Below are 24,448 nucleotides of genomic sequence, written 5' to 3'. Positions count from 1 at the left end.
ACGCTGGGCGGGGACCCTGCCTTCTGGAAGTCCCACTCACTCCCCGGCTCTGCCTCCTGCAGTGGGCTCCCCCTGCCAAAGGAGAAGGCGAGCACAAGGCCGAGGCCACAGAGGAGGCCCCTGGTCATGGCCCTCGCCCCCGGGAGGTTTGCCCAGGACTCTGGCGTCTTCCTGCAGACCAGGTGTCTACGAACCGCGAGGATGGCTGGGCCACCTGCCACAGAGAGGGCGCTACGCCCTGTCTCCTTTGAAGGCATGAACTTCCCAAGAGGCCCGAGGGGTTTGTCCTGCTAGACGTCCATCTGATCCAGGGGTTCCAACCCCGGCCTGGGCCAGCCCTGCCTGAGAAGCTCCACTGCTTCAGGACAACCTGTGCTGTCCTCGTCTCCTGCCCCCGAAGACACGTGGGGACCCTGGGCTGGCTGCAGGAGGCGCAGCCTGGAGGCCCGGCATCTGGGAGGTGCTCCTGGTTGTGTCAGAGCCCACCAGTGGGTGCCTGGCTCTCCTGCTCCAGTGCCTCCCTGTCTGTTTCACGTCGTGTCTGCAGGCGGGCGGACCTGGGGCCCAGCTGCTCCACGGAGGACCAGAAGCTCTAGTGCTAGCTGGAGGCCCCGTGGCTGCGGGTGGCTGCGGGTGGCAGGGTCTCCCAGCAGCTCCCTGGGTGGCTCAGGAGTGTGTCAGGAGCACGTACCCAGTAAGGCCGGCCTCAAAGTAGGCCACTTTCCAGGAGGGACAGGTGAAGGCAGGCTGCCCGCGGCAAAGCGTGACCTGCTTCAGAAACAGTGGCCACGAGAGGGCAGGGGAGGGGCTGGGCAAGGCTGGCCAGCCACTGGCCACCCAGACCGTGAGCAGGTGGGGTGGTCCCTGCCTTTCCAGGGAAGGGCCTGGGGGGTGATGAAGTAGAGATTGTGCTGGGGGCACCCCAAGGTGCACAGGGATCCAGGAGCAGAGCTGGGGCGGGGGCAAAGGCGTCCAGGGAAGCTGAGTCTGCGGCTTCCTGCTACAAAGGAAGCCACAGCAAGGCCACGTCATGGAGCAGACTCCGCCTAGCCGGCGGCCAAGGGGCCCAGGCCAGGCTGCGTGGACCGTCCTGCCCCAAACGGGAAAAGGACAGAGAGGCTGCACCTCCGAGCCGGAGTCGACAGGTCAGCGCCTCGCTGTGCACACCTCCCTGGGGACCCCGCAGCCCCCCATTTCCAGGCCTTACCAATTTTTTAAGACAAGAGTTGTGATGAGGGCAGCGATGACCATGATGAGGGAGACGGTGATGGTGATGATCTGATGCACAGCCAAACCTGGAGGAGGAGACAGCGTCAGGGCCGCGCCGGGGCTCCCGCCCGGCTGCTCCCGCCTGGGTCAGGAAGGGGCGCTCCTGGCCTGGGCTCGCAGGCCCTGAGCCAGGACTGGCCCCAGGCAGCTGTGTCCTTGGCCTGCTGCTGTTACTGGCTTCAGGTGGGCCCCGAGAAGACCTTCCCAGAGGACCTCCTGCCCCCCCTTGCACCTGAGTTCTGCTTCTGAATTCTGCACCCATGAGCATGGTGGGAGTGAGGACAGGTTTGGTCTAACCCCGAAAAGGCCAGGGTGGCCCAGGACCTGACACAGATGGTCTGCCCTCCCTGCCTGTCCCTCTCTCTGGTGGGGGAAGGAAGGTGGGTAGGCAGTGGGCTCAGCAGAACAGACGAACAGGCTGCTTCAACAGCAGGAGAGCCAGAGCCTGGCCAGGAGCTGTATGCTGACCATGCAGGCAGATGCCTGAAGACAGGGCCTCCCTCTCCCTCCTCCAGTGCCCCCTCCACAGGAGCCAGGGGCAAGGGAGAGGGGCAGGCTGGCAGCAGCTCCTGCCTCTGGCCCCCACCCCAGGCCCATCCTTCCTAACCACGTCTGTCATAGCCTTCCTGGGACATGGACACTAGGATCATTCCTGCCCGAGTGCTGGGCCAGGGCCATCTGAAGGTCCACCGCCCTGGCTCTGTCCTTCTGCTGTTGGCTAGACCTACATCTGGGGAGCCAGAGGACCAAGGCCTGCCCTCCTGACCCGCTGATCTGCCCTGTTCTCAAACTCGTGGGTGCCCACCCTGCCTCCAGGGGGCAGCCAATCTTAACGCCCACTCTGCAGGGAGCTGCCTGTCACACCTGACCAAGCAGGTGGGCGGGGCTGAGAGCACAGGTGCCTGTTCCTGTGGGGCAGATGGTAGGGTGTCGAGGTCTCTCTGGTGGCCTCCCAGAGAGCCTCACAGACAGATGTGACCTCTCTGCCGAGAACGGTCTCGCGTGGGAAATTGTTAATAAATAATTAAAATTGGCACAACCGGGAAACGAGCTCTGTCTCCCCCTCCCCCCTCTGTGGGGGCCACTGCCGTTTGTCAGGAGGGATTCCCATTCCCAGCCCACGGGACAAGCACCACCAGCGAACGAGCAGCCGACGCTGGAGTGTCATGGCGCAGTTCATTCATCCGCCACGCACCCGCTCACCATCTGTTTGCTGTGCACCTTCTGTGTGTCACACGGTGCCAGTGGTGACCCTCTCAGCCACGATGCCCACTCCTAGGGAACAGCTGCTTGGGCACTTCTTGAAGTTGCAGGATTCTCTGCTAGTTCTGACCCACAGCCTTCTGTATACCTGTGCCCAGTCTGTGGCACCTGAGTTTCCCTCCCTCCAGGGCTGCCAGGTCAGTGTGCCAGTGGGACTCAAAGCTAAGCTACACTGCAGGCACCACGCTCCACCGCACCCAGGTGAGTGCTCCCCCACCGGGTTCCCTGAGACCGGACAAAGACCTGTGGGCAGAGGAAGTGTTGAAAGGACGCCGTTTAAGGGACAAGCATGGAGGGTGTTGCCTGTTCAGTGTCCACCTACCCTCCGTCCACACCCCCCCTCAGCCTCGTCAGGACACAGCCGTGCTGCCAGGAAGAGGACGAGCCTATCCTGTGTCTGTGCTTCCTGGGATGAGGAGTAGGCTGACGTGCGGAAAGGGAAGGCAAGGATGGCAACTGTGTCGTGCTGGTGACAGTGTGGTTATGGTGATGGTAGGATGACGATGATGATGACAGCAATGGTGGTGGTGATGGTGATGTGATGGTGATGATAATGAGGATGGGATGATGATGGTGGTGGTGCTGATGATGATGATGGTGGTGCTGATGATGGTGATGGTGGTGGTGATGATAGTGATGATGTTGATGGTGGTACTGATAATGGTGATGGTGGTGGTGATGGTGGTGATGATGTTGATGGTGATGGTGGTGCTGATGGTGATGATGGTGGTGGTGATGATAGTGATGATGATGTTGATGGTGGTGCTGATGGTGATGATGGTGATGGTGATGATGATGATGGTGGTGCTGATGATGGTGATGGTGGTGGTGATGGTGGTGATGATGTTGATGGTGATGGTGGTGCTGATGGTGATGATGGTGGTGGTGATGATAGTGATGATGATGATGATGGTGGTGCTGATGGTGATGGTGGTGGTGATGATAGTGATGATGATGATGATGGTGGTGCTGATGGTGATGATGGTGATGGTGATGATGATGATGGTGGTGCTGATGGTGCTGATGGTGATGGTGATATGGTGATGGTGGTGGTGCTGATGATGGTGGTGGTGGTGATGATGATAGTGATGATGATGATGGTGGTGATGATGATGGTGATGGTGGTGGTAATGGTGGTGATGATGATGATGGTGGCGATGGTGATGATGGTGATGATGATGATGGTGATGATGGTGATGGTGATGATGATGGTGGTGGTGATGGTGATGATGGTGGTGATGATGGTGATGGTGATGGTGATGGTGGTGGTGGTGATGGTGATGATGGTGATGGTGGTGATCATGATAATGATGGTGGTGATGGTGGTGATGACAACAATAGTGATATTGTTTGTGATGATTATGGTGACTAAAGTGATGATGATGGTGATGGTGGTGGTGATGAAGGTGATGAGGATGAAAAGAAAGATGGTGATTTCACTAACATCATCATCATTCCTGTCCCCATAATCATCTCTATCATCTTCATCATCAGTGTCATCCTGTCACCACCATCATCAACATTATCATCGTCACCGTCATTGTGATGGTGATGGTAGTGATGACGATGGTGGTGATGAAGAAGGCAAAGGTATTGATGGTCAGAGACATGCTCAATGAGCGGTAGCGACAGTCCAGTGTGTTCTTATCCCATTTACTCCTGGCACCAGTCACAAAGGTAGACACGGTCATCACCACTGCGGAAGGGAGAGCCATCGGGGAAGCTGGTGCGACTTCCTCCCGTTCCGTGGGCTCTGCTGCTTCACGGCCGCACTGAGAGCAGAGGTATCCCTCCACCTTGACTCCCTTGCAGTTAGCCCCAGGGTCTGCTCCGCCTGGTGGGCTCCCTCCTCTTGCCTCCAGGTAGAGGCCGCTCCTCTCCCTTCCCGGAGCTTCTACCCCTCGGAGGCAAATGCACAGCCCCACCCCCTCCTGCGAGGGAGGCCCTTGAGGAGTGCTCTCTCCGGCCCGTGCTCGGGGTCTCTGAGCCATTTTGTGTCAATTCCCACCACAAGAACTTGATCTTTCTTGGTCTAGAGCTGCCACGCTCCCGGCCAACACTGAACACGTGCAGAGCACGGAGCGAAGAGGGCAGGGTGAGCCCCAGGGAGCTGCAGGATGGACGGAGAGGCCGGCCCTCCAGAGGCACAGAGCAACCCCTGGGAGAAGGGCGTGCGTCCCACGTCGTCTAACATCTGCAGGGCCAGAGAGGGAACCTCGGTATCTTGACCTCTGGTTGCTAAGGGAGCTCTTCGTTGGGTAGAGTCTGGGGGGGGGCTGGAAGGCTCTGGAATTCTCAGAAAGACAGCGGGACCCTCAGTGTTTAAGTCCCTGCCATCTCCTGGGGTGAGCTGGGAAGGCATCGATGTTCCTCTTCTGAGGAATCAAAGAAACCGAGAGCGGGAGAGTGGAGCAGCTCGTGACCACTCGGAACAGAAGCCCAGCTCTTTGCCAGAGGCCCTTGTGCACCTGGGGGCCAAATCTTCATGCACAATACCTAGCGTAGGATCTCGCAGCGGCCGCTGAATGTCATGTTATTACACTTAGGACTGAGAAGTCCAAAAAGAACAGGGGAACAGGAGCAAAGACGATGGCTTGTTCTGGGGGCTTTTCCCCCGCCTTCCACGTGAATTCTCTCCCTTGCACTTCCCAAATTAAAATTTAGAGGAAGCAATGTGTGGTTAATGGCCGGAGGAGAGAGTCCGGACGACTAACGCGATGATGAACGGCTCTGCTTCTTGAGTGGATGCTTCTCTGCGCTGAGCTCCACGCAGTGGTGCCCCGGGCCCAGCCTCCTCCTGTGCTGCTGGGACCCGCCTGATTAACCAGGAGCCGAGGCCTGGAGAGGGAAGGGCACTTTCTCCTGGTCATCTGGCAGACCCAGGATGAAGGGCAGTTGCCTGCTCTGGAGTCACTGAGAAAATCAAATAGCTAAACCCCAGCCCAGCACATCGCAGCCAACCTTTGTCTGTAATTGGTATAGATAAAGTACACTCCTCATGTACTTTGCTTGCAAAAACCCCAGCTTTGTGTTTCTAAGCCTCACACCTGGGCTTTGACGGTCCTCGGTTCCTGCATAAAGAAGAACAGCTATGAGAAGAACCTACAGACCCTACCTCTGGTCAGGGAGGGGAGACAAAGACTGGGTTTTTTGGAAACATGATCCTAATAATATTGGCAGGAAGCAGTTTGGAATATGGAAAACCCTAAAGGATTCATCATCCCTTTCTCTCTCTGAAATGCTGGTTGCTGGTCAGAGAACTGAGCATGGTGTGAGAAGTTGTTTGTTGTCTGAATCATCTGTCCAATCATTTGGTCCTCTCTAAATGCCAGGAGCCACTTCCTTATTGGTGTTGAGTCCCTTACTTCTTCACGTGGATCCCGTAAAGGACCGGACAGTAAGTATTTCAGACTTTACAGGAAATAGGGTCTTTGTGTTAGTCAGCTTGGCAGTACTACAACCAAATACCCGAAGCAGCTAACTGTAGAAAGAGAAAAGGGGTTTTTTTAGCTCACAGTTTGGGTTGTTCTTGGTTTGGATCTTTGAAAGAGTTTGAAAGTTTAGTTGAAGCACCACTGGGATTCAAATCCCCGATCTTCTGTTCTAGACCTTCTAAAGAAGGTGCCATCCCCTGGTTTAGATCTTAGGGTCTCATGCGGAGAAGGCTTAGTGCCCGGCTGTTGGTTCTATGGGGAGCTGGAGGGACCTTCAGAGGTGGAGACGGGGTGGAAGGAGATTAGTGGGCTGGGCTGTGCCCCCGAAGGAGCGGTTGGGACCTCAGCTCACACTCTCTGTACCTCCAGCTGCCTCGAGGGGAGGAGGTGGCTCTGCCCACGCCCCTCACGTGACCTTGTGCCTCACCACCTTCCCACAGTGAGAGGGACAGGAAGCTGGGACGGAAACCTCCAAGACAGTGGCCAAAGTAAGGCTCCCCTCCTGTCACACGCCGGGTTCATCTCAGGCCCTTTCACAGAGGCGGAGAGCTGACCAGCCCAGAGGTCCCAGGTCATGGCCCCCGCCCGGGCTCAGGTCTGGGAGGCTGGGTCACATGGCAGATGGTGACGGGAGGTGCACACACGTGCTAGCCGATGGCTTTGGGAGCCAGGGCAGAGAGGCTAGGGCCCCATAGGCCCCATGTCCCCAGTGAACGCAGGACCTCCCATGGGCCACCTCTTAGAGGTTCAGGCCACCACCCTGGGGGGACCTCCACGAGTCACACACCACGCCCAGCCCAGCAGGCCGTCACAGCTACTCAGCTGTTGTCCTGGTGCCAAAGCAGGCCACCGACCATATGTCAGCCAATGGGTGTGGCTGTGTCCAGTAAAACTGTGTGAACAAGAGCAGACCCCAGCGTCAGACCCCAGTTCAGACGAAGAGCCCCATGGCCTTGCTTATAAATCAAATAGAACTACAAATCTGCTTTCCATGATCGATTAACACTGAGACTCAAATTGCCATCTTTTGGTTTGAAAGATTAGAACTTTCCTGGTCATCTCCACCTGGCCACTGTCTGCTGGGATTTCCACTGGCCGCTGTGAAGATGATTGCAAAGACAGCCTTTAACTTAGCGCCAGCCCACAGCGTGGGGCAGTGGCGGCCTCACCCCCCTGAGCTGGACCTGGTGAAGCAGCCTGAGAGCAGACGGCTTCGCATGACGGCCCCCCTGGGAGAACTCAGACAGACAGGATTCTTGATTTTGGACAACTCAGGCAGAAATGGGCCAGTCTAATCCCTTCACTGACCCTCAAGGTTTTCCATTTGCATTGAAAAGAGCTGCCTCTTGGAAAGGTGTCCCCTCGTGCATCCTTACCTGGGAGAGGACCCACCCCACTGACCCTCCACAGGACATTTCCGGCTCTGCACAGGCCTGTCCTCAGGAGGAAGTGCCCAGGGCTGCCCTTTCCCACGGCGTCTCTGTCCACACCTTGAACACTCTGGTGAGTCTCTGGAGGCCACTGGAGAACACAGGCAGGAACACCTGTCGACCAAGCCTCCTGACCCTGGCCAGGCAGCTCGGGAGCCATCTTCCTGCCAGCTGTCAGGAGGGCTGTGATGAGGCCGGCAGGGACGTCACCTAAAGGGCACCTGCTGGCCACAGTCCCAAGAGAGGAGAAGCACCCAGCTCTCCCTCTCCACTTCCAAGGTGGACACTGAATCCCATCCAGAAGCTCTTTGCCACGCAGACCTGCTCCTGGAGCCGGGAGCCCGCTGTGTGAGGGTCTCGCTCCCCTTCCTGACAGGTGTTATTGCTCCTGCTAATTTAGGGGCTCTTTCTGCTCCTGGTAATTGCCACTGTATACTAATGTGCTGGGAATCAGCTGCCATCCTGATAATGAAAAATTATACCCAGAATAATGGATGGGGACAGATGGATTACCGAGCTCTGCATCAATCAATAGGGCTTTTATGGTTATATTTGTGGTGGATTGTAATAAGATCAGGCCCCGAAGATTGATGTGGAAGTTCGTCATCCATCTCTGGGTCTGAATGAGGTCTTATTAAAAGGAGCCGGATCAAACCCGGGCCACCGTCCACTGCAAAAACAAAGCCACCGCGAGCTTTCCCTTCCAGCCCGTGAGGAGGTAGGTGGCACATTTGGCCGTCACGCTTGGGTGGAGGCGGGAGCAATGGCTCCGGAATTTGCCAAGGTAAATGGACGACAGTTCTGTGCTGCTGGCAGCTGATTTTACAACCCAGGGTCTCACTTGCCTGAGTGATGGGAACAAAGACCCCCAGCCACTCAGTGCAAGGCTCTCCATCTTGCAAGGTGGAGTTTGACAGGCGAGAGGTGACGCCGTGTACCCCAAAATGCCAATTTTGAAGTTTTCAAGGAAAATTAAGGCCACTGGCTTCTATGGCAGGAACACCAAAAAGTGTGCTGTTCTCTGAGTTACCTGGCGGAGGCTTCCAAGGGCTAAGTCTATTAGTCACAGTTCTCCAGAGAAGCCCAACAAGCAGGAGATACACAATATCATATTATGTCAAATATGCAGATTTATATTTAAAAGGAGATTTTCGGAGGGCACTGGCTCTTGGGGTTCCAGGAGCCAAGAAGTCCCCAATGTGCCACCGGCAAGCTAGAGAGCCAGGAAAGCCAGCGTGTGGTTTGGTCCCGTCACAAGAGCTAAGAAGGAGGCATCTGATGTGTGAGGCCCAGGCCTAGGAGGAGAGTGGACACTGCTGTGAGTCCCAGAGTCTGAAGACCCGGGAACCAAGACCTTTGAAGTCCACAGGCAGGAGAATGTGGGCGTCCCAGCTCAGGCAGAGAACGTCCCTTCCTCCTCTGCCTGAGTCTTCAACTGACCCAACGATGCCCACCCGGCCTGGGGAGGGGGTTTGTGCTCAGTCCACTGGTGCAAGGGTCCATCTCTCCCAGAAATACTGTTTACAGTGATCTCAGAGTCCTTCAGCCCAGCCAAGTGGACTCACAGAACTGACCACAGAGGGTGACCCCAGCTAGGGGGTGCTTCAAGCCTGGACCAGCCTCCACTCCTCAGAGGTCCCTCCAGCTGAGGACAGGGTCCCTCCCAGGGAGGAGGCACTGCTGAGGGAAGGCTGTGCTGACGTCTCGTGGGGCGGTCTGCGTCACAACCGCCCAGCGAGAGGGGACCTTGGGGGACCACCCACCAAGAACCAGGGCCAGCTGGAGCCCTGGCCTCACTGGGGGCTCCTGAGGCCGTGCCTGGAGACACTTGGTATTCAGAACTGGGGCTGGGGTGGTTCTGCCGGCATCCAGTGGGTCGAGGCCAAAGAGGCTGGTGAGCAGCCTTCAGAGCGCAAGACCAGCCCAGGGGAGGGCGCCGCGGTCAGCGTGCCGAGGCCGAGCAGCCTCCGGTGACAGGGTCAGGGGTGTCGCTTGTTCACACCTTCTGTGGCCTCCACCTGCCAAATCTGAGTGCTCTCTTGCCCCCTGCCCTTCACACTCCTTTCTGCTCCAGGCCTTCCTTTCTGAGCAGGGTGGGAAAGGCCGCAGGAGAGTGGCTTCCTGCAGCTAAAGTGACCCTGACTTCAGGGCACAGGGCCAGGTGTCCCCGCCACCACGGGCTGCAGACCACAGGGAGGGCCACAGGGACCTCGTCAAGGTGGTCCAGCGCAGACGCAGGCCAGGCATGGCTGGAGGCGCGTGCAGAGCTTAGGAAAGCCCCGGAGCCCGGAGTTCTAGCTTCTTGCAGCTGGAGGACACAGGCGAGATTCAGCCGTGGGAAGAAGAGCATGGGGCTGGGTCCAGGAGAGAGCAAGGGCGAGCTCTGACGGCCCTCCAGAGGGCTGTGGGCAGCGCTGACAACCCGCAGGGGGTATGGCTAATGACCCATGCTCACCTGGGCCTCGGTGGCCACAGCTGTTGGGGATTAACATGCAGAGATGATTGAGACCTGCTCGGCTGACCTAGGTGTCCAGCCCTCCACAGGCCACCTGGATCTACGAGGCCTAAGGCCTTTATCTGGCCTGGCCCGAGGCTCCCAGGTAAACAGAGACCCTTACCATGCAGGACAGCCTCCCCGGAGCCTGGAGCAAGGACATTTTAGGGCAGATTGATCTTTTTCTGCACATAAGACACAGCTCGTGGGAGACTCAAACCCAGGCAGGCCCCTGCGGAGCCCGGCTCCTCACCCTCCCTGCACAGTCCCCTGGAGAAGGTGGTCCTTTCTCCCCGAGGCCGTGGTAGCCTGTCCGAGAGAGACCCGGGGATCACGTAGGCCTGGTGCTGGCCACGGGCACTCACCGTCCCGACTCCAGGCTCAGCTAGGACTGCCGTCTGCGGGCTGGCCACGTCAGGAGCGCTCTAACAGGGAGAACGGCCTCTGCTTTTGGAGACGTCTCTGAGCAGCGTCACAGCCAGGAACACAGAGAGCTGGGACCGTCTTGGCAGAAAGACCACATGGCAGCCAGCTCCCGAACCTGGAGAAGCCACCGAGCCACTGCCACTCCTCAGCACCGTCCCTGGGGGCCAAACTGCAGCTGGAGCTGCTGCTCCGCCTGAGGGGCGGGCCTGGCCTGGTGCACAGTGAGGGGAGGGACGTGGCGGGCAGGAGGACCTTGGGGACCCGTTGAGTGACGGAAGGCTCTGCCCTCCAGGCTGAGGAGCTCTCCCAAGGCACCTCCGGAGACCCTCCCAGGAGGCCAGAGCCTCACCTGTTTGCCAAGGCCGGAGCCCGGCTCTGAACACACACACTTCTCTGGCACCTGGGGGTCGAGCCCGTGGACAAGCGGCTGAGCCTTGCTGTGGTGGACTGATTGAATGGTGCACCCCAGAACCCACGTCCACCTAGAACCTTCCAAATGTGCCTATTTGGCAGACTTAATTACTTAAGGATCTCGATATGAGATCATCCTGGATTTAGAGTGGGTCTGAGACTCAATGGCTGGTGTCCTTACAAGGGACAAAAGAGGAGAGGACAGAGAGACACAGAGGAAAAGAACACACGAGGATGGAGGTCACCTCCGGGGTCCTGCGGCCACAAGCCAAGGAGAGCCAGAGGCTGCCCGAATCTGGTCGAGGCTGGAAGGATCCTCCCCTGGAGCCTCCAGAGGGAGGCTGGCCCCGCGACACCTTGTGAGAAGATAAACGCCCGGTGTCTTCAGTCCCCCGTTAGCGGTCATTTGTCCCTACAGCCCTGGGAAGATGGCACATCTGCTGGGCTGGGTTTTCTCATTTGCACATGAAGAACAGGGCGGGCATCTGCTCAGGAGAAACGTTCAGCTCTGCACCCCCTGATGCATGGGGGGCCTCAGTGGGCAGCTGTGTCCCCCAGGGTGGCTCTGGGGCTGGTTTTTAGAGTCACATCCCCATGTCCTCCAAGGAGGTGATGAAATGCCCATCCTGATGGTGGCCCTGTGAGGCCTGAGGGCTGGCCCACTACCTGAGGTTGTTAATAAAGTTTTATTGGAACTCGGCCCTGCTCTTTCATTTCCGTGCTCTTCCTGCAGCCCCTGCCGCCGGGTGGAGCTCAGCGGTTTCCCAGATCACTCGGCCACCAGCCTAGAACACTCATCTGACCCCTGAAGAAAAAGTTTGTGACCCTGCCCTAGAGGACCCCAGAATTCAGGTGGGCACTGTGATGTGGGGTGACTGTAGGGGCCGGGAAACCTTATCCTGGGCCTCTCCCTGTGCATGACCACAGGCCTCCCGAGGGTGCAGCTGGCCAGGCCACCCTTCGTGGGACACAGTGAAATGCTTGGCATTTCTGAGCTCAAAGAAATGGACTTGAAAATGGGTCATGAACAGAAGCCAGCCCGGGGAACTGCTCCTCTGACTCCCACGGGTCAGCTGGTGCCTGGCAGCTGCTGGGGTTCAGGGAGACGCTCCCCTGGCCGGCCCTGCTTCCCGAGACCAGGTAGAGGGGGGATCAGGAAGGTCCTTGACAGGCAGCATCTTCCTGGAACAGAAGGTTCAGCAGGTCCCAAGGGAACCCCAGAGGCCCTCAGAGAGAGGATTAGAGTCTAAACTTCTGGGCACTTTCCAGTCCTGAGCACACGCGGGCTGGACGTATGGCTCATCTGGTTTAAGAGCAGAGCGGCCGGGGCTTGGATCTGCATCCAGCAGCCATGTGGGGATGACCCACTTGTCTCACTTAAGCCCCAGCAGCACTTGAACGTGCTCCATAGGTGTGTGCAGGACAGCCAGCCTCATCCCATGCCAGAGAGGGCAGGGCAAGAGCGTCCAACGCTTGGACAGCAGAGGACCTCCTGTGGTCATGGCACCCCTGCTTGAGGGCCTGGACCTGGCAGGAGAGCTCTGGGTCCACCTGTCAGCTGCAGGGACAGCACCTGTCCAGCACCTGTCCAGCACCTGTCCAGCAGAGCCAGCACCCTGTCCCAAGGGGCTACATTTAGCCCATAAATAGCAAATCAGTGCCTGAAAAGCGGTGAGGCTCAGCCTCCCATGCCAGGGTCTGCCTCCCTCTCAGACCCATGGCGTGTGATCTCACTGGTCCCCTTGTGCAGACAGTGCCCGGTGCCAGCTCTGGTGGGCAGGAGATGCCCTGGTGGGAAGCTGTCCAGAGTGGAAGCCCACACTAAGTGTGAGCTCAGAGTGGCTCCAGCCTTGGTTGTGATCCTGGTGGAGTCTCCACAGAGGCTAGAGGCTCAGGTGGACGTGATTGTCCTGGTGGTGGCCTGGAGCAGACCCTACAAACTGGATCTTGCCCTCGGAAGCCCAAGGCACTCAGTGGCCAGTCAGGGGCTGTCCCCTCTTTTGGTTTGGGGCACTTTCTAAAACCTTGCTGTTTCCTTGACACCAGTGACACAGGGGAACCCAGAACACAGGACGTTGCCTCCCTGTGGCTTAAGCCTGTCACCAACTTTTGATCCTGGTGCAGGGTGGACAGACTGCCCAGCAGCCCCCTCTGAGAGGAGCAGATTGAAGCATGACCCTCACGGTCAGCACATACAAAGGGAGGGACAAGGGATTCCCTGACCTGGCCAAGTGCCAGGAGCCTTGGCAACGGCAGTGAGAAGACCCCTCCTCTCACCTCCTGGGGGTCACAGGGAGAGTCTTGGGACAGTGACTTCCATGGTGGACTGTGCCCCCAAAGTCCACGTGTTGGAGGCTTAATCTCCAGATTCACATGCTGGTGGCATTTGGGGGAGGCCTCTGGGAGGTCATTAGGTGTAGATGAGGTCATAAGGTAGGGACTCCCCGATGGCATCAGTGGCTTTGTAAGGACAAGGCCTGAGCTATAGGACACTCGTTCCGCCTACCACAGGACACCCTCGCCTGCTAGGGGGCAGTGGGAGGCCCTGGCCAGATGCAGCCCCCAGAATCCTGAGCTAAGTGCACGGGTGTCCTTCACAATCCATCTGGCTTCAGGTGAGTTTGTAACAGACGTGGAACATGGTTAAGACGGCAACCAATGACATAATGAGCTCCAGGCCGCCCTGGGCGGCCTCTCCTGGCATGAGGCCCAGGCAGGAGTTAGAAGCCATGCTCTGACTCCACGCTCAGGGACACCAGGCCTCGGATGCAGCTACCCAATCCATCAGTGACAGGGTCTCTGACCAAACATGAGCCAGGCTCCAAGCCTCCTCCTGGGCCCATCTGTGCACCCAAAAACCCAGACTTGCCAAGAACCGTGCCAGGTAGGCGAGACCCCATCCCCCATCGGATCAGGTTCCCCACCCTCCAGTCCCTCTGGGAGGTGTCTGGGCACCATGTCCAGCCTTTAGTCCCCCTGGGAGGTGTCTGGGCACCGTGTCCAGCCTTTAGTCCCCCTGGGAGGTGCCTGGGCACTCCGTCCAGCCTTTAGTCCCCCTGGGAGGTGCCTGGGCACCCCGTCCAGCCTTTAGTCCCCCTGGGAGGTTTCTGGGCACCCCGTCCAGCCTTTAGTCCCCCTGGGAGGTGTCTGGGCACTGTGTCCAGCCTTTAGTCCCCCTGGGAGGTGTCTGGGCACTCCGTCCAGCCTTTAGCAAGAGCCCTGCACTTCAGCTTTCCCAGAGCCCCCACCCACAACACCTCCTCTTTGGTCCTTTCCACCCACTGAATCCCCTGCTCCTGGGGAAGCCCCAGCTGTCCATGCCGTATTCAGAGTGGACCACAACCTCTTGTCCACCACAAAAACCCCACCTTGGGGTTCCGGGCCTGTCACCATCCGCCCGAGTCCAGAACCAAGGCCCCACCCAGGGTTCCACGGGTGTCCTCGGGGACTTCTGCCCCCATGTCACCACACTCTCCTCCAGAGCCAGAGGCAAACCTGGAGGGTGCAGGGTCCAGTTGCCCTGAGCACACCCAGAGCGGCCAGCAGGCCAGCTGCAGGCCTCGGCCTCGAGCCCACAGGCAATGCCAGCAGAGCGCAGGAGGGACACGTACACCCAAACGGCAGCCACCAGAGATCTGGGGTGGACAGGGTGGGCCACGCTGAGCCAGCACAGCTTCCGGTGGGTTCCCTGAGGGCTCCGTGAGGGCTTCCAGGCGGGGCCGAGCCTAACGGCAACAGCCATCGTACAGAAACCAGCAAACAGATAAATAGGCCTTTGAAAGGCCCCAGACCCCTCCCTTCCCATTGTCCCTGGGTGCCCTCTTTGCCCACCTGGTAGCAGTGGGCAGTGTGTCCAGCTGTGCTCGGGGCCTCAGGGAGGGGCATGTGGTGCGAATCGCTGTGCCCCCACTGCCCACTCCCAGGCCAGCTCCCGCACCAGGCCAGCTGCTGCAAGTCCTGACGCGAAAGGCCCAGGACATGGCGGCCAGGGCCAGTGTCCCCAGGATGGCAGGCTCCAGGCTGGGACGGGGTGGCGGCAGCAGGAAGGAGGAAGGAGGAGTGGGACGCCCAGGGAGGGGCAACCATGACGGAGAAAGAACCAAACAGGAAACACCCCCTGATGCTCAGCCCCCACCCCCCCGACATCCTGACCCGCGTTTCCAAGGCGGCCTTCCAAGACCCCAGACTGGGACCCGCCAGAGGACAGACTGAAACACAAAAGTGATTCACGCTCAGGCTGGAAGATCAGAGGCCAGCAGTTCCTGTGAGTTTGGGGTACAGAGAAGTGTCCTCCTGGCTGCAAATGACAACCGCCTAGAGCCCAGGCAGCATCCGTGGGCCAGCGAGCAGAGAAAAACTCTCCCAGGAGGACAGCCAGCCAGAAAAGGGCAGCCGCCTACTGCCCTCCAGCCCAGTCTGGCTGCTCCGACAGAGAGAGTGGGCCCTCTGCTCCCGAGGGTGGGCCCTGGAGAGAGAGTCAGCACCTTCCCCGCAAAGGGCCGGACGCTGCCTCTGTGGCAGCTGCCCCCACCCACCTCTGAGGCTCCGAAGTAGCCAGCAACAACTCTGCCAGAGTGGGTGTGGCGGAGCCTCCTAAGATGGGCTTCTGAGCTGGAACTAAGATTTCAGATGATTCTCATCTGCTATGAAATATCACCCTTTAAAAACCACATTTGAATATATGTCATTCTTAGCTCTCGAGATAGACAGCATTTGGCCCATGGGCTCCTTGGCTGAGCTCTAACTTAGAGCCTTGAGCTGTCTCTATGGCTCGTCACACACCACGCCCTGCAGCCGGCACACGATCACCAGGCGTACTAGAGGGCAGGACCCGATGAACGAAAACCAAGGAGAAAACAACAGCAGGCCAAGGAATAGCCTCACAGAATATTAGAGTTAACAGACACCAACCTTAAAGTAACTGATTAATACATTAAAGGAAACAGATTACGAGATAAAGAATTTCAAGAGAGAACAGGGATGCACATACATACTGATATGGCATAGATAAATAATGTATATGAATGACATAGTGAGTAATACATTTGAACATTTTTTAGAAAACGGAGTTTATTCCTGCTGATCCCTGTGTTTCTGGCTTTGGGCAGTTCTTGCTTCCCCACCAGTGTAATGGAACCAGGTGTGGATCAGTAACCCCCAGACTTCTCTTGAGCCCTAGGGTTGTAGCTTCCCGGGGCGGGAGAGGAACAGGGAGAGAGCTCCAGGGCACCCACTCTGCACACAACGCTGTTTTCCATGTGATTTTCCATATGGAAGAGGCTCTTGCTTTGAACGTCCCCTGGCTAGCACACCAGGGCTCTTCCAGGGGCAGTGGTACAGGAGGCCATCAAGGGGAGGTGACTCATGATGAGCTCCGGCCAGCATCAAAGAGGCAAGGCTAGGGCTGGTGAAGAGAGGGCCAGGGGAGGGGACACGTGGGCTGGCCCAGAACACGAGCACTGTGGCCAGGGCGCCCAGGGCTGGGCTGGCAGGAAGTCTGGGGAGAGCATGAAGAGGCCCTGCAAGGCCTTCCCTCCTTAGAGGACCCAGCCTCGGCCTCCTGCCTCCAGTTCCACCCCTTGGGTCCTGGCACAACGTCTTTCTTTGGGAAGCAAATTCTGCTTGGAAGAGTCAGTCACACGGGCAGCAGCGCAACTGAGGGTCGGGCGGGAGTGCGTGGGAGCCCGCGAGCGTCTCTTGGTGGCTGTGGGGATGCAGAGACATGAAGGTCCTGGAGCTCTGTTCCAGTGGTGGCATCAAGAAGTGAGGGGAGGACAGAGCCAACCCTGCCGACATGGCTGGGAAGTTCCCGGTTACCTAATGCAAACTGCACCGTGCAGCCAGACTGCTCCGCACCCGCCACGTGCCAGGTGGGCCCTGGGCCTCGGAGCGCTCTCTGTAAGAGGGGAACACCAAGCAACGGCATTCCTCCTGCCTGGTCCAGTCTGCATTACTGCTGCCAGTCTGCACCCACAACACCGCCATGACCTAGCTTCTTCCCAAGCTCCTCGCCCCTGAGTGTCCACGTCACCACTCCCTTCCTCGTGTGACTGGGACGGAGCTTTCCTCATCCTCTCGAGTGCTTTCCTTTGCCCCGGGCTTCCCGCTAACCTGCCGTCTCTTTGCAGGCTCCATCGCCACACAGCAAGATGGCTGGTGCACGGCGGGGCGGGGGACTGGTTGCATTAGGACCAAGGGGTGGGCAGGTGCCCGCTGTCCAGCTCCTCAGCTGCTGTGTCCCCCATGGGGTGCTCCAGTGCCTGTGACACACCCTCACTGTGTAGGGAGGGGGATATGTGTCCCCTCTGCTGGGCCACCATGCTGACTGCCCACCAGGACTCTGTCCTTGGGATAAGGTGGCCGGGTCCTGGAGAAGGAGACCCCAGTCAGAATGGGTACAGCCACGAGGATGGCGGTGCTGGACCCTGAGCTCCTGGAGGCGGCTCTGCGTCTGTCCTGTCTGCTGTGTCCCAAGCAGCAGCCACACAGTGGTCATTTGGAGAGTGATCCACCCACTTGGGGATGAGTGAGGTAGCTCTGGCCTCCTGTCCTTCCTGGGCCTCCCTGAGGCACAGCTTGCTGCAGGCTGGGCGCCTCCCTCAGCTCCTGTGTCCTGTGTCGGGGACCCAGCAGGTATGTTCCTCATCCCAGTGACACATGAAATGAGCAGTTAGGGAACTCAGTGGTGGTCTCCGTGTGCAGCGTTTGGCAGGCTGGATGAAGCCGACCACTGGCCGACACTGTGCCCCTCTCCAGAGGTCTGCAGGGTGTGGTAACGATGTCAGGGAGACAGGGTGGTCTACAGGATGGGCACCTGTTGGACAGGCTCCCTGGGTATCCATTGGCATGGGAGGCCCACGGGAAGGAGGACACTAGTGCTGGAGCGCAGACAGTCACTGCCAGCCGGTGACCTGCTGTGGGAGACTGACCGCTCAGAGGTGGGTCCCATGCTGGGGAGCCTCGGAAGGGGCCTCCTCCCTCCTCCAGGCCCAGATGGGAGCTGCGGTCTTGGCTCTGCTTCCTGGCAGCTCTACCGGATCTGTCCCTGTCTCAGGGACAGTGAAGGGTACAGCTGGAGATGAGAGTGGCCATTTCCCTCGCTCTCTTCTCTCTCTCTGCAGGTCAGATCCCTTCTCTAGGTTCTTCAGACTGAACCAGGGCCACCTGGCCTTCTTCTGCAGGGATAGTGGCACCCTCTCACAGTGGTGGGGGAGGTGGGAATCCTGGCGTCCTCTCGGGCTGCCTGTGCCCGCCGCGGTGCGCACCCTCTTCCCTCCTGCCGGTCCTGACCCGCAGGCTCAGGGTTCTGTCACAAGGGTGGCAGCATGTGCACACACCACTACTGCCTATCTTAGGGTGACAAATGGTGCCCCTACCCCCCGCACACTGTCCCTGTGACCCTGTTTGCAAGTAGGATCTCTGCAGATGTGATTTGATAAGGTCTCAGTCACCCTGGATTCAGTGGGGGCCCTAAAGTGAAGGTGTCCTTATGCAGACAGTGTGAGCTGGACACAGTTAGACATACCCATGGTCACTGCTGCTGCTCCGGAGGCTGAGGCAGGCGGATTACAAGTTTGAGGCCAGCCTCAGCCACTGAGACCCCGTCTCAAAATAAAATAAGAGAAAAAGCACGTGATGGAAAATCCCAAGACCCCCCACCCCCCGACCTATGCGTTGCAGTCCGGGGCTTCGTTCCCGGGAGTTTAGTTTTCTTACCCAACACAGACTGAGGGACACTGCAACAGGGCAAGGGCTACCACCTGACCTGGCTGAAACTGGAATGAAGCAGGGTGTGTGTGAAAAGCCACCTCCCCAGGTGGTGCCCACGTCCAGCCCGCCAGTCCTAGGCTGAAATCGCCTGGAAACAGAGCACGAGGCCAGCCCCGCCCCAGGGCCTGCCCCTCGCTCCGCCCTCGGGGCGCCCACTCTCCTGAGCCACCTCAGGCCCCAGCCAGCAGCCCTGTGTCACTCTGGGGCATGGACAGCCCAGATTTCTTTCTGCTTGAGTGCCAGTTGCCTAGGTCCAAGGCCAGGACCCTGCAGTTTTGGGCTAACAAGGGGTGAGAGACTCGAGACTCCTGGAGGCAGGCAGAGAGGTCATGTGAGGACAGAGGCCACTAGCCAAGGGACACCTGCAGGCCTCGGAAGCTAAAAGAGGCAGGAAGGGCCTCCCTAGCACCTCTGGGGGGAGCTCAGTCCCGTCACCTCTTCCTGTCAGTCTTCCGGCAGTGGAAGAAGACAGCGTCCCCAGCCTGGGCCTCCTGTTGTGCTGTGTTGCTGCGGCAGCCAGGGGAGACCTAGGCAGGGGGCTTCTCCACCTTTAGCTCACAAGGAGAGAAGTGAGGCTGAGAGGCTGAGAGGCTGAGGTGCCCGTATAAGTCCAGGAGTGTCAGAGCCTGATCCGCAAGCCCAGGCGCCTCATGGGTCCCAAACACCAAAGGAAATGATTTGCCCCAGGACTGGAGTCCTCCTCTGGCCAGGCTCCACCTGTGCCCTCACCTGACCCGCTCGCCCTGGAGGAAGTGAGCAGGAGGGGGCCTTTCATCTCTGCTCCCCGCAGAGCGCCCTGGGAATCCAAGGCATGCATAATTCAGCCCTGAGCATCTGTCAGCCTCAGGAGCACCGCTGAAGGTGGAGAGCTCCGGTGGAGAGCAGCCCGCCCGGTCCATTCTGCAGTCCATACTGGGCTCCTCACTTCCTGATGAAAGCTCTGCAGAGCTGGGCCTGTGTCGAGGCTGGAGAGGGACGGCCTGGCTCCCACGGTGTACAGAGAAGCTGAGGCCTGCCCCAGGGGCAGGAAGACAAGCCCTGGGTACTAAGTCCTCCCTCGGGAAGGGAGCCAGACAGAGGGCGCGTGATCGGCTCCCGGGGCCCCAGCTGCTGCTCCCAGCACAGGCTGAGGCCAGGGGCCCCGGAAACCATTAATTTAGGAAATTGCTTTGTAGATTCTTCAACAAATCCTGGCCTTGGAGGGTGTCGCTGAGACCATGGTTACTGTGACATGCTGTTTAGCAGGTTATTGTTACATGGTTATTTAGCATGATCCCATGGGATTAGTTTGATTCTTTCCATTGTAGCTGCAGAGGGGACAGCCCCTGAGGGTCTGCGTGGGTCCACCCAGGAGAGTTTCTCTAAAGAGCTCTTTCCCTGGCGCTTGGGGCCTGGGGAGGCACACGTGGGTTGTGGACCTCTTGGCCCCTGGAGGGCTGTGCAGCCCCCTGAGGTCTGCAGCTCCCAGCCCAGAGGGCCCCGTTTCCTCTGCCTGCCCAATGTACTCGCTGATGCACCGTGCATGTGCAAAGCGTCACGCTCAGCCCGATCCAAAAACCACCTCCGTGGGCACGTGTGTGTGCACACCTGTGTGCAAGAGCGTGTCCACGTCTTGTGCTGGCATGTGTGTTAGCACACGAGTGTGCATTCAGCATGCACGTGCTGAGCATGCGTGGGTGCTTGCACCGGTGTCCTGTGTGTGCACTGGCTGTGCACCTGTGCCTGTGACCCTGCCGGCCCCCTTCTTTCTCTCCCCCTGGCGAAGCCCAGCTGAACCTATTCCTGCACCACAGGCCTCCTCCGTCCTCGGCTGTGCACTCTGCAGAGTTCAGCAGTGGCTCTGCAGGTGGACTGTGCCTTGGGCAAACCCTTAGGCTCTCCCTGCTCGCCTGCCAGGGGAAACAGCAGGAGTCCCTCAAAAGACACCCGACATTATACAAACAGGGCATGTCCAGGAGACCTCAGCAGGCAGCTGCAGGCCACATGGGTCTGACGGGCACCTTCTGGAGCATGCTGCCGTGAGTCCTATGCAGGCACTGGAACCTGAAATCACGAAGCCGCACTGCATCTGAGCAACCCCCCTGGCAGCACAGGGCCAAGTGTCCCCACCTGGAGAGGCAGCTGTGAGTGGGCACTCCCACAGAGGGGCCTGTTCCGCTGCCCAGGGAGGCTCCATGTTTACTCACCGGGCTCCCACTCCATGCAGTGGCTTGGCCATGGATTCTTGTTTTCCACCAGAAACCGCCTTGGGTTTGGCCACAGGAGCCCCTTCCAGCCAGCCTCAGCCTCTGACCGTCCCCATCGCTCCCTGAGCACTTCTCTACTTTGAGGGGCACAAAGGCTCCAGGCTTAACTTGCTTTTCCTGCCCGAGTCCTGACACCGACCATTTGTGTGGGAGCCTGGATTCCTTTGAAGGACAATCCTGGACCCCGAGGCCTGGGCGTGGATGAGCTCATGCTGCAGGGGCCTCCTCTCTGTGGGGCCGGGTGGCGTGTCTCTGAGCACATGGAAACCCATGGTGGGCACCAACCCCTCTGGCCAGGTTGAAGAGCGTCCCCCAATCAGGTCTGCCAGGAGGCAGCCGCTGAAGATGTGCTGAGACCAGGCCCGACGGGGCTGGGGTGGATCCTAGCTCCAGTGACTGGCTCGTCACAAGGCGAGGAGATGTCACGAGAGGCCCAGGGGCTAGGCCACATGAAGACGGGCAGAGACCCAGCCCTGAATGTGCGGCCACCAGAGCTGGAGGAGGCCGGAGGAGCCGCCCCAGCCTGGCTCCAGAGGGAGTCTGCAGACACCTCTTTGGGGCTTTTGGTGTTGAGACCCATGAGAGGAAACACTTCTCTAGTTTCCAGGCACCCACGGGACTTGGTCACGGCAGCCACAGGAGACCTGGACCTGCCCAGGCCAACGTGACAGTGCTGGGCTCGCTCCTGCGCCCCTCCTGCTGCAGCTCTCTCCTCCCGCCAGGAACCTGCTCCCAGCACCTGCTCCCTGTGCACGCAGTTCCCTGCGCAAGGCTGACCTCAGCCTCCCCACCAACGGCCTGGATGGGTGGCACTGGCCACCCGCTGCCCCTTGAGACGTCACAGTCCAGGGCCCAAGAGCTGGGGCACCAGGAGGCTTCTCCGGCTCAGGTGCCTGCGGAGGGTGAAGACCAGGCCAGAGCAGGACACCTGGTCCTCACAGGAGAGAAGTGCGGCTGAGAGGCCAAGAAGCTGTCAGATCCATTTGCAAAAGTTGTGACAGGACACATGCGGCACTCAAGTCACCATAGTCACTGTCTCAAGTGGACAGCGCATCCAGCAGTCACGGTGTACCGCCGTCCCCACTGGGCCTCTCCAGAACCTTCTCACCTGCTCCAGCCGAGACTCTGTTCCCACTGAACAGAGTCCCCGTCTCCCTCCTCCCCGCCCCAGTACCCTCCATCCTACTTCCTGTCTCTAGGAGTCCGACCACTCTGGGTCCCTGTACTAGGAGAGAACCGTACGGCATTTGTCCTTTGGTGTTGGGCTCACGTCACTGAACACAGCGCCCTCCCCCTTATCCACCCGAGGCTTGGGTCGGACAGGCACTGCAGATGGCCGGCCTCCTGCCCAGCCCTCACAGCTGACAGACACGGCTGCTCCCCTCGGGCTGAGCGGCGGGGCTGAGGATGTGGTGTGCGAGCTCGGCCGAGACTCTGCTTTCGATTCCGTGACACCCCGAGCTCCTGCGCCTGCCCAGGGGACACCTTCTCCAGCCGGGCATGGAAGCCCCCGGGAGGGCGCCATCCTGGATGCCCCCTCAGGAGACAGTGGGCAGCGCAGGACCCTGCAGGGACACGGACACCATGGCATGAGAAGAGACCTTGGGCTGCAGGAGGACACGCAAAAGGAGTATGCGTGGGGTCAAGTTCCCAGTTCAGTGTCGAGGGGAGGGACGCGGTGACCCCCTCAGCCGCCAGGCCCCGAGTTCCCAGGTGCAGAGGAAAAGGGAGCAAACCTCAAACCAGAACCGCTGCCTCCCCTCCCCGACGGCTTTCTTTTCAAAAAAGAAATACGCTGCAAGGGTCAGCTCTGTGCCGTCCAAGAACGAGAAAAACACCAACAGCTCAGTAAACGCCCGCCACAGTGACTGAGAAAGGAGACGGATGCAGATCGACCTCCGCCTCCTGGGAGCCGACTTAGGAATCTGTTCAAAGTCAAATTAACTTTTCCACTTGTTTTCCCGGAAAGCTCTGAAGGCAGCCAGGAGACCTGCAGTTAGCACCCACTGGGGACCGAGAGGTCGGGTGCTATGTCACCAGTGCACTTCCAGCACAGGGCCAGCAGCAGGACCTGTCTGTGCAGGCTCGGGCGGGTGGCTCTGCTGCAGACCCCAGGCCTGGGATGGACCAGGTCTGTCTGCCGACCGGAACCTCAGCCAGCTCTCTGTGCCCTTAGGAGCCAGGTACCGGGAGTGTCCCTGGTGTCCCTGGAGAATCCCTGCTCCTGGGGTGAGGAGGACGAAGGCAGCCCTGGCCCCACCTCCCAGTCCTCGCCCAGAGCAAGCCCACACCAGGGGTGCCCTCCAACCCTCTCCATCACAGCTAGTGGTAACAACGTCCGCCCTGTCACCGGGCCCAGCTTCCACGCACCCTCTCCTTGCCCTGTGGGGCTTCCTCACCACTGATCAGTCGAGTCACAGCCCCACACTTCCTCTGTGAGGGGCCTGGCCACCTGTGTTTCTCCCTGGACCAGGATCCCCCCAGGCCTTTGCTCCCCACAGGGAACCTTGGGGAACAGAGCGCAGGTCTCATTGCTCCCCGGCTCAAACCCTCCAGGCTGCTCCCTGTTCTTGGTGCCCCTGAGTGCTGCCCACAGCTGCCAGGCCTCTGCTGGCCCTGGCCCTCAGGTCTGCCCTTCCTCTGAGCCAGGCCTACTCTGCTGCCACAGCTGCCTCCTGCTGCACCCATGCCCTGGCCTGGCCCCCGGCTGCTTCTCCTCCTGCAGCCTGGACCCTCGGCCCTAACTCCTACCTGCCCTCCGCTTCTGGGGCAGCCTCCCGTGCTAGCTCCCCAGGCCAAACCGCGGTCCTCCTGGGAAGACTCCCCAGGGGTCCCGTGGAATGGGCTTGCTTCCTGTGGATTTCCAGGTCATCCCCCTGTGGCCTGCCATCCCCCCCACGGCCGGGCCTCACTGTGTCATGAGGCACATCCAGGGTCAGGGGTGGAGGTGGGGGGTAGGGGTGGGGCTGGGGTAGGGCTGGGGTGGAGGTAGGGGTGGGGGTAGGGGTGGGGGTAGAGTGGGGCTGGGGTGGGGGTAGGGGTGGGGCTGGGGTGGAAGTAGAGGTGGGGCTGGGGTGGGGGTGGGGTGGAGGTAGGGGTGGAGGTAGGGGTGGGGGTAGAGTGGGGCTGGGGTGGGGGTAGGGGTGGGGCTGGGGTGGAAGTAGAGGTGGGGCTGGGGTAGGGCTGGGGTGGAGGTAGGGGTGGGGGTAGGGGTGGGGGTAGGGGTGGGGGTAGGGTGAGCAACATGCCTGCTCTGTGTGTTGAGCTGTCAGACTTGGGGGCTTGTGTCCCTGCAGGCCCCTCGCACAGGGCAGGTTCAACCCACCTCATAACCCGTAGGTGCCCCGAGGGAGTAGCCACACGTGCTCACCGGGCAGCTGAGATTTCTCCATTTCTGCCCATACTAACTCACGAGCGCAGTGAGACCCAGCTCCAGGATCCTGACTGTGCCTGGGAAGGAGAAGACGGGCTCCCCCTCCCACGCTCCCTCGCCAGGTACCGTGCTCTGTGCCACCTCCAAGCAGGTGTGGAGGTGCCAGGGTGGCGGGGGCTGGTGCAGTGCTCTGCAGAGTCCAGGGCAGCCTCAGCCCACCTCTCCCAGGGCCTCTGAGCTGGCCACCTGCCGGGGTCTGCTGAGGACCTTCCAGGCCCAATGCTGTGTCTGCCACCCTGGCTATAAGTGGCGGGCGGGGAGCACAGGGTCCA

At 59.5% G+C, this 24,448-nt stretch overlaps 1 protein-coding gene across 2 annotated transcripts in view; it reads right to left on the bottom strand.

Moving 5' to 3' along the window:
• The window catches only part of Ajap1 (adherens junctions associated protein 1), a 100,102-nt gene that overhangs the window by 8,593 nt on the left and 67,061 nt on the right, over positions 1–24,448 (bottom strand). For both annotated transcript variants that reach the window (XM_078025081.1, XM_078025082.1), the window contains exon 3: positions 1,208–1,295. In XM_078025081.1, coding sequence (XP_077881207.1) covers positions 1,208–1,295 — 88 coding nt within the window. The remainder of the gene's footprint in view (positions 1–1,207; positions 1,296–24,448) is intronic.

The sequence above is a fragment of the Ictidomys tridecemlineatus genome, chromosome 11 (genome assembly GCF_052094955.1).
Source record: "Ictidomys tridecemlineatus isolate mIctTri1 chromosome 11, mIctTri1.hap1, whole genome shotgun sequence".
NCBI classification, from domain to species: Eukaryota; Metazoa; Chordata; class Mammalia; order Rodentia; family Sciuridae; genus Ictidomys; species Ictidomys tridecemlineatus.
This window is presented reverse-complemented; position numbering and strand designations above follow the sequence as displayed.